The sequence below is a fragment of the Fulmarus glacialis genome, unplaced genomic scaffold (genome assembly GCF_000690835.1).
Source record: "Fulmarus glacialis isolate BGI_N327 unplaced genomic scaffold, ASM69083v1 scaffold28880, whole genome shotgun sequence".
NCBI lineage: Eukaryota > Metazoa > Chordata > Aves > Procellariiformes > Procellariidae > Fulmarus > Fulmarus glacialis.
Genome location: NW_009186242.1, coordinates 23,063 through 33,124, shown reverse-complemented (window position 1 = coordinate 33,124; position 10,062 = coordinate 23,063). Strand labels below are relative to the sequence as shown.

General features: G+C 50.0%; 1 protein-coding gene across 1 annotated transcript; it reads left to right on the top strand.

The window, feature by feature from the left end:
• Positions 1-2,932: 2,932 nt before the first annotated feature.
• On the top strand, positions 2,933-9,340 carry TRIM64C (tripartite motif containing 64C). The gene is made up of 7 exons (XM_009587284.1): positions 2,933-3,349; positions 4,919-5,014; positions 6,355-6,585; positions 7,283-7,305; positions 7,700-7,815; positions 8,473-8,505; positions 8,829-9,340. Exons 1-7 carry the CDS (start codon positions 2,933-2,935, stop codon positions 9,338-9,340), a joined length of 1,428 nt encoding a protein of 475 aa, XP_009585579.1.
• Positions 9,341-10,062: the final 722 nt, after the last annotated feature.

The following is a 10,062-nucleotide window of genomic DNA, read 5'->3' as shown; positions in this document are numbered from 1 at the left end:
TCGTGGGTTCGAGCCCCACGTTGGGCGCTACCGTTTGTTTTTTCTTTCCTTCCCCCTCCGTGGGGCACAAAACTACATCCCTCCCCCCAAAACCCACTCGTGAAAGCGGCTGAGCCCCCAGCTCTTCATGTCTTCATTAAAAGCAAAGGGTTGGATTTTGCGGAAGGAAGGAAAAGAAAAGATCTGAAAAAAGTTGAGAATCACAGCCCTTCTTCCGTCATTTTCCCTTTCTATATGTTTTAATCACAGCCCTTCCATCATTTCCCTTCTTTTCCCTTCTATATGTTTTAATCACAGCCCTTCCATCATTTCCCTTCCTGTATGTTTTAATCACAGCCCTTCTTCCATCATTTTTCCTTTCTATATATTTTAATCACAGCCCTTCTTCCATCATTTTTCCTTTCTATATATTTTAATCACAGCCCTTCTTCCATCATTTTTCCTTTCTATATGTTTTAATCACAGCCCTTCTTCCACCATTTTCCCTTCTGTATGTTTTAATCACAGCCCTTCTTCCATCATTTTCCCTTTCTGTATGTTTTAATCATAGCCATTTTTCCATCATTTTCCCTTTATATAAGTTTTCCAAGCCCAGTTCACGTCAGGCAGGGGATCGGGGCCCCGTCACAGCCCATTTCTTACTCCCTTTTTGAAGCAGAAAGGACTGCAGTGAATTCCCCTCTCTGCCACTTTTTTCTCTGCATTCATTTCCTTGGTTGGTTTTTTTTCCTTCATCTTCCTCTCTGCTTTTTAGAGGTATATATTTTTTTTTAAACTCATAATTTAGAGAAGTCCTACGGCAGAAGGGCTCGCATCGATATGCAAAGTCAATGCCTGAGGAAAGCAAAAGCTGCAGCATCGCAGCAGCTACGCCGATGACATAAAAAACTGCTATTCCGGAGAGACCCCAAAGAGCTTGAACTGAGGCCGAATTGTTACCACGCTTGTGAGAAATGGAAAAGGACATTTTATTTTATTTTAGCCTTCATTAAAAGGGCTTGCTGCGATCTTATAGTTAACTCATCCATAGGTGCTGAGCAGTACCGTGTATAATAACCACAGGTACCGCACCGGGGGTCAAAATTATGGCCGCAGCGGAGAAAAAAAAGGAGATCAGCATCTTCGCAGCTGAATTTTCACGTCATCTGGAATTAGCGGCAATGAGCCATGGGGTCAGAGAGGTGGCCGAGGTGACGTGGTGGAGGACGGCGGGGAAGCTGCTGGAAAAAGAGGTCAAGTTTGCCCATTTTAAAAAAGGGGAAGGAGGGAGATAGCGGTGAATTTAGAGACGGGTCAGCGTAGCTTCATTTCCTGCAATGTACTGGAAAAAATACCTAAGCCATTCATCACCTAAAAAATAACCGACGTGGCTTTGTGGTACATCGCGGGGAGGAGAAAAATGGAGATTTTTAAATCTGGATGGACCAGGATTTTGAAACTCTCGGACAGCAAACGAGGGGACCGTGGGCTTGCTGATAATTCAATGCTGAGCATTGAGACCCGGCTGGGTGGGTTTGCCGAGGGCTGGGCCGCGCATAAGCCTGTCGTGAACCTGCTGTTAATTAATATTTCCCCAAAGCTTTGGCCGAAGGAGGTGGGATTGTTGGATTCGCAGGTCGGAGACACAAGGGAGGATGCTGAAGGTTGGGATCAGCGCTTGCATCGGTGGGCAACAAGACAAGATGAACATTTATCTTCTGCCAGGGGATGCAGATCCCATGCCCGGACACACAGGCAGGAGTATTTTTGGCATGGGAAAAGCCCAAAAGCCTTTCCCAGGTGGAAAATTGCCCATTGCTGGAGGAGAACCCAGAGATGTCTATAAGAGCATCTCGACCAAAACCCTTTCAGGACGGGTCCAATCCTGGTGCCTGATCTCGGGGCACGGAACAACCGCCGTGACCCCCCGAGCACGCCCTGACTTATCTCGCTGAGGACGTCTGAAGCACTTCTCTTTTTTTTTTTTTTTTTTTGGTGCTGCGTGATTCATTTCCTCCGTCGAGTCACTTCTCGCAGCTCGGGAGCTGCAGGCGTCCCGCGCGGCCAGAGCTGCAGCTGCAGAGGTGGCCAAGAAGAAAACAGAGCTTAGATTACTCATTTGCAATTAAACCAGCGACTCCTTGGCTTGAGCACGTACGGAGGAAGGAAAGAGGTACATGACGATGCACGAATGTATCGCAGGGCTGTAACCTGATTTGGCTGATCGGCCCCGGCTGAAAATTAAAATATACGCTGAGCTGCTTCAGCCTGGGCAGGGTTTGACCTGGAGATCCCTCACACCAGTTTTATTCCCGGTCCCGGCGGTTATGTGGGAGCATCCTGCTCTCCTGCAGGCTGGGATCACCCCCTAAACGAGCGGTGAGGATGCTGAGCTCTGCAACACGGAGTATCCGGCAGCAGCGCCGAGCTCGGGTATCAACCCCACGGCTCTTCCTCCAGCTGGGCTCAAAAACACCTGGGAAAAAGAGGGAGGAAAGGGGTTTTTTTCCCCCCTAATTTTATGTTTTGGCTGCACAGAGATGCTGGCGAGGGGGAAGGAGGGAGCGGTGGTGTCCGTAAGCTGTTCCTTCCGCCGAATGCTGCCCGCCGTCAAGACATTATTTCGGACTCAGAGGTCACGGGTCAGGACGAGGAACTTCTTTTCCCTCTTTTCTCTTTAGCAGCAAACTTCTGAAGACCTTGAAATGCCTTTTGGAGTGACTCAGGTTTCAGAGGGGTGTTGCAAAACTGCGTTTCGCGCAGAAAACAGCCCCGAAATTCCCCTTTCTCCGCCCCTCCTTCCTTTTACATCCTTTACGAGGCTGCACTTTTCAAACAAGACCTCCCAGTTCAGATAGCAAAGGCTAATCGAGAAGGAAACTCCCAGCTGCTGCCGAAAAAAAAAAAAAAGAATTAAATGAAGCAAAAGTAATCGTGTCATTCTTCTTCAGCCATGGCCGAGTGCGACCCGCTGGAGAGTCTGCAGAAAGAAGCATCTTGCTCCATCTGCCTGGATTATTTCAGCGACCCCGTGTCCATCAACTGCGGGCACAGCTTCTGCCGGGACTGCATCACGCGATGCTCGGGAAAATCGGACCGGAGATTTGCTTGTCCCCAATGCCGAGGAATTGCCCAGAAAAGAAAATTTCGACCAAACCGTGAGTTAAGAAACCTGGCGGAGATCGCCAAGAAGCTGAGCTCGAGGGCAGGGTACGCGGCCGGAGCGGGCAGCCTGTGCCCGAAACATCAGGAACCCCTCAAACTCTTCTGCCAGGAGGACCGGACGGCCATCTGCGTGGTGTGCGACCGCTCCCACGCTCACCGCGCTCACACCGTCGCCCCCATCGAAGAAGCCGCCCAGGAATGCAAAGTAAGAAATCACAGCGCTGTGCTTTGCCGTAAAGTTTGGGGTTTTTTGGGGGTTTTTTTTGGCCCATCAGAGGCTGAGGTCTGCTAGCCAGGGGCTTCTCCATCTTCCCAAGGATATTGGGAAGGATGTCCCGTAGGATTTGGCAAAATTCGGGATGGAGCAGGTTGGGCTGAGCCGGTAAATCATCTGGCTGGAGCTGTTTTGCATCGCTGCTTTGGCTCCAGCCCTGTGATGCAGCCACCCGGCTCTGCAGGCGCCCAGATGCCTGGTGAGGGGCACAGCTCAGCTGGGGGGCAGGCAGAGAATTCAGGGTGCTGGGTCAGACCCAGCCCGCCAGCAAAAGCCACTCTTGGGGTCACCCCCAGATGGCACGAATTGGTTAAAAACCTGATTTTCACCGCAACCTCCAAAGTGGGATTTCAATTTAAGGGTGACCTTGTCAGCTTGGATTCCTTGACAAAAAGCCACCGCTTGATTTGCTGTCACCCTCTCCAGGGACCACAGAGGAAGCTGAGGCCGGTAGCTCATAGAAAATACCCAAATTAGCAGAGCTGGACCCCACCTTCACTCACTTGTGCACAGGCACGGCTCTCGCCGCTCATCTTTGTGCAAGAATCAGATTGGAAATCCCAGATGGCTTGTCCTTTCCGCTGTAAATCTCTCCCCGAAGGAATTTCTTTCTGAGCAACTCTCTCAGGATAACCGCGACCATGCTGGGAGGCATTTTTAATTCCCTTGAGGGAGGATGGGGTCAGGAGGAGGAGGAGGAGGAGTCGGTGCTTGTGCGGAGGAAGCTCGGTGACATTTCATCCTGCCCACAGGGGAAGAAATGACTGGGAATGGGGAGGTGAAAGGTGACATTAGTCACGCCGCGAGCACGAAACAAGATGAGGGGTTGGAAAGAAGAAGCGAGGGGCAGGAGGGAGAAAATAAGCTGATGAAAATTAAGAGGGGGTCAGGGTGGGATGGGTGCGCCGCAAACGTCCGCCGGCATTTGTCATGGGAGGGTCTTTGAGGAGTAGATGTTAAACCCCAGACATTTCCAAGGTGCCATTTATCTCCTCCTAAAAACAAACTCTGGAGACATTTTTCATCTTATTCCTTGGTCTGCAGAAGGAGCTGAAGGTGACAAGTTTGGGCAGAAACGCTGATTCTGCAGAGGATGGGAAGTTGCAGCAATTTGGGGGACCTGATTAAGGGTAAAAAAAAAGGATGTTGGGCTCACGAGGGGATAAAACGAGCCAAGCAAGGCAGAACAGATTACGGTGAATGCAGAAAATAGCTGGTGACAAATACGCTGGGAGAAGGAACTGGCAAAGACCAGAACAGGGGTGTAAATGAGTCTGCGATATTAAATACTGCTTTTATTTGACTCTTCATTCACAAGATGCTTCATAGAAAAGGTTCTGGGGTGAAACGGGGCAACAGAATAAAGAATATTTAAATATTTCCAAGCTCTGCTGGTCTCATGCTCGAACACACCAGGAATCAGCTAGAGCAACATTGAAGCCCTGCATCCCTCTCCCCCACAACCTGCAGATTAATACCATTTTTTTTTTTTACGCCCAGGAGCAAATCCAAAGCAAACTGAAGAGCCTCAAGGATGAAAGAGAAAAGCTCCAAGGATTAAAACTGACTGGGGAGAAGAGAAGCCAGAAGTATCTGGTAGGTACTCGCTGCTGCTGTATGCACGGAGATGTCTCCTGCAGGTCTGATCTGCGGGTTAAGAGATGTTGGGATCGGCACCTAAATTTGCAGTGGGGAGGAAAACGTCTCCAGCTGCTCCACCCAGATGGGCCCGTCTCTCACTTGCTCCATCTTGGTGAGGGACCCGTGAATGAAACGCAGATGTTTCTCGAGGGGAAATTGGCAGCCACAAAACGCTAGTGGAGAGCGAGGTGGTTTCCGAATGGTCGAAGGGAGGTGCTTGTAGCTTAGATGAGCCATGTTTTGGACGGAGGAGATGGGCACGTGGGTCCTCCTGGGCGGATTTGCACAATGGGGTGGTGGGATGGTGCTTCAGACCTCTCCATCTTCGCCGCTGCACCCCAAGAGCTGCTTTCTACCACCGGTCCTGGAGATGGGTCTGCCACACCAAGCATGAGGTCCATGGGGGTGCTTGTGTCCAACTCAGACCCCGATGGGGCTTTTCGACTGCTGCGTAGCTGTCTGGGTCCCGGTGAGGGTGGTGGCTCTCGTGGCAGCTTGGGGCATCTGAGCATCCAGATGCAGACACATCTCCTTTGGAGAATGCACCACGCCAGATGTTTCCACCACCTCCCAGCTCTGTTTTGGGCTACCAGAGGTTGGGGGATGGATCTGTAGCTCTAAGGAAGTGAGAGATGGTGATTTCCTCAAAAGCAGAAGCAGAAAGCATGACGGATGTTTCACTGCAGCTTCATGAGAACGGGGGAGGCTGCCGGGGTGAAGGTGAGCAGAGCCGGGCAATGGCTTTCCTGCTAAATAAAGTGGGGATGGAAGGAAAACACCATGAACATGCTGCTGGTTGCTCGTGCCGTAGTCCCTGGCCTGGATTCGGTCCTGTCCCGGATTCAGTCCTGTCCCATCCAGCCCGCAATGCCAAGACCTGGGAGTTTTGGGGAACTGCATGTGCCAGGGACCGTTTCCAACAAGCTCTGCAGGATCTCACCACTGAATCCTCCTCTCACCCCAGTGTCCTCAAACACTATCCCAGCAGGATTTGTCCCATCAAACGCTCGCAGATGCCTGCACGCAACGCCCGGTCTCCTCCAGGCTGTGGGAAAAACATGAAGCAACACTGCCCTCATGTTTCTCGAGCTGAAAAATAAAAACAACCTCCCCAAAAGGCCACAAGTATTTTATGACTCCACAGGGTATCTTATCACATAAAGCTCAAAGGGGACCCAGAGCCACGTGCTATGGACTTAGACTGTCCTCAGGGCCAAAGACCAGTCCTTGCTCCTGTTTTATTTAACCAGGTTTTATAGGTCTTGGATTTTTTCTGTTCTCATCCCTCCCCGCAGCAGCAGACAAGAGCCGAGAGGTGGAAAATCATGTTGGTGTTTAAGCAGCTGCACCAGTTCCAGGACGAGCAGGAACGTCTCCTCCTGATGTGGCTGGAGGATGTGGAGAAGCAGATAGTGCAGACCCAGACCGAGAACGATAGGAAGATCTCCGTGGAGATCTCCCACCTGGGCAACCTCATCCGGGAGCTGGAAGGGATGAGCCCACAGCCAGAGAATAAATCCCTGCAGGTGAGAACGAGGAGTTGAGCAATGGAGTTTGCAATGCTCTGAATGTGCCGTTGAGGTGGCGGTCTCTTCCCCCTCTCCCCAATCACTTTGCCTCAACATTTTGTGTAGTTTATTTAGATGCTCATTTCATGAAGAAGCCATAGAATCATAGAATCATTAAGGTTGGAAAAGACCTCTAAGATCATCAAGTCCAACCGTACATCGCACGTCAACGTTAATGAGCTATGCTATGTCATATCCAACCCATGGTGAGGAGGACCCCAGAATTAGTCTTTCAGCATCTTGGAAGTGTCCACCAACTGTTTCCCTCCCAAACCCAGGCAAAGTAAGGGAGATTGATGCACATCTTGCAGGACTGTGACAAGAGCTAATAAACGAATCCTGGCTTAAGTCCACAGTGAGGCTACCCAGCATAGGACCACTTTCCCTCCCCAAGAGACCATGTCAGGCAGGACACAAGCAGAAGCAGTGTTTGGAAGTGGACGTGATATTCCACCAGCTGTATTTGAGCATTTCTTCTAGCCGTGGACCAAATGGGCCACTGTATGAGTACGAGATCCCTGATCTTGCTCTGTGCTGACACAACAAAACCCAAACCAAGCCAAGCGTGCTTGCAAACAACAGTTGAGGGAGATAGGAGATAGAAACGGACCTGAAGATCGCTCGAAGTTTAATTCCCATCTTCTCTTTCCTTTAGGATGCCAGGAGTGCCTTGGCCAGGTACGTGGCTCTCCCTTTCCGGAGGGGACAGTTGTCCCCAGGACAGTGTCACAAAGCGGACAGGAATGGGGGAGCAGGACGGGTTATCCTCTCTACTAGAGTCCCCAGCGCTCAGGGTGAGGAAGAAGCTAGGGAGGAGATGGCCCTGGGGCAAGACCGCATCCCCACCACCTCCTCCATTCAGCTGGAGGAAGCCAATACCCACCATTGAGGAGGTCCAGAGCAATTGTGTGTCCTCCACAGGGACGTTGGGACCACCAATATGCCCAGCAATGTCTCAACTGACTCAACCTGATGCCTGGGGAGAAATAAGCTTACCCGGCAGCTTTTCTAAGCAGGGTTTCTACGTAGCTCATTCAAGCAAGGAAGGAATACAAAAGTCTTCTCCTTCCAGGTGTGAAGCAAGGACTTCCCAGCAACTGACAGAGAAGTTTCCCAGAGTGGAAAAGAGACTCAAGGATTTATCTCAGAAAAACATCGTTCTGAAGGAAGCCCTGAGGAAATTCAGAGGTACAAAGGAAGGGGAAAATCTAAACACACTTCTGCAGCTGGAGAGGAGTGGACACTAGCCAATGACCAGCATAAAGCCCCAGCTAAGGAATGCTAACGATGAGTTACTCAATAACCCTCCTATCTGGGGCTGGAAAAGGGAGGGTAACGGTGTTCTCAGACGTATTTGCACACGCGTCTGAATGCTTGAGTAATGTGAAGGGCTAGAGCAAACCCCTCCCTTTAGTTACACGAAGGAAATGAATCAAATTCTTGATTCCGGCCCTATTTAAACCAAACAGGCTGTAGGTAACATCTAGCCACCCGTGAGCGAGTCAGCGTGAAAAGTCAACACCGTGCAAACGGATGGTGGTGTAGATAAGCCCTGAATGAGCTATTTTGAGACCGTTCTCCATGTTCAGATAACTGTCCCATTCCCTCCTCTGATCTCCAATTAGTAATTGGTGCAGTCAACTCTGAATTAAAGAAATATCCTCGTAAAGCTGGTCAATATTGGGTTTGAAGGTCCATCTATCCATGAGCTGGACTTGTTCACCTGGTGATTTTCCTGGTTTTGCAAGGGGAAAAGTGCACCTTGTCGTATTTACCCATTTCTAAAACACTCCCTCTCCCCCATAAACAAACTAACAGCACTTCTCTCCTCCTCTCTCCTTCCAGAGAGTCTCCCAGTTGAACTGGATGTGCAATGGGGTAAGTCGCGGGAGACTGGAGGTATACTGGGGTGAAAAAGGGGACCCAAGTGAGAAAAGACAGCAAAAGCAGGGAATTCACACTTTCCTGCTGTGTTGGCAAGATGAATTTCTATTCCCCCGGAATTAAAAAAAGTACAAATCATTAGAGCCTTTAAATAGATCTGGATGGCATATTTCATGGAGAAAGCCTTTAAAGAACAGTTTCGGTCAGGCCAAGAGTTCATCCCTGCAAAAAACCAGGAGGGTGCAGATGGAGAGAAATATCCATCACCTTCCCTCTGACACCCTGTTTTTCTTCTCTCGTGCTTTCCTTCCCATCAGCAAACGTGACTCTGGATCCAGACACAGCAAACCCCCACCTCATCCTCTCCGAGGACCGGAGGAGCGTGAGGTGGGATGAAACGCCCCAGAATTTGCCCAACAATCCCCAGAGATTTGATACCTACTGCTCCGTGTTGGGTTGCGAAGGCTTCACGGTGGGGAGGCACTACTGGGAAGTGCAGCTGGGGAGCAGGGGATTTTGGGCTGTGGGGGTAGCCAGAGACTCGGCGTGGAGAAAGGGTTGGATTAACCTCGACCCTTCCCAGGGGATTTGGGCTGTTGGCATCTGTGGGGACAGGTTTCAAGCTTTCACCTCCTTCGAAACAGTTCAACCTCTGAATGGGAGGCCAAGGACTATCCGGGTCTCTCTGGATTACGAGAAGGGACACGTGGCTTTCTTTGATGCCGATAACGAGACCTTGGCTTTTGCTTTTCCTCCGACTTCTTTCAACGGAGAGAAAATCCTGCCTTTCTTCTGGGTTTGGGAGTCCAGGATCCAGCTGGCTCCCTGAGACAGCACGGGCAGCAAGATGGACATTACGTGCTCTGGACAAGCCTTTGGTTTGATCCAGGAAACCACACTATATTTTGGGACTCTATGGATGGTAAAGAATAAAGGGGAGCAAATGAGTCCCGGTGTCCACTTTGAATCTCAGTCTCATGGGGTTTTTGAGAGGAGCAGATTGAGAAGGGATCATCTTGGGCAGACCTCTGGATTTTTTTTTAACATTTGGGTACTCTCCAAGGTTTTGCTGGGGAATGTCACCCTGGGACGAGCAGGAAAACGAAGCCTATAATTTGTGCAACAGCCCCTGGGACACCAATTTCACAGCTTTAATCCCTTCTATTCTTCTCCCATCCTTTCCGATTTTTCCGTACCTTGACATTCAACAGTGTTGACTGTTGACATTCAACAATGACATTCCTGCAGGGCTGAAGAAGCTGGCTCTGGTTCCTGGTTTAGTTGCTAGAAAGGAAAAGAGGATACCACTGAATTAAGTGTAATATCTGCTATTTTCCCCACCAAGACCTCTTATGAGCCAAAAACCTCACAGCGCTGGCAAGAACATACCCATTTTAAGGCTTTGGTGTTGAACCCCGTGGATTTCAGCTGCCTTTCTCCGAGTTGTGGGGTGGGAGAAATCAGAGGTTGGAGGAGAAAAGATGAACAGAATTGCCTTTCTGCAATTTATATACACACGTTTGAGTCAGGAGGCTTAGTAAACAGTTTTCT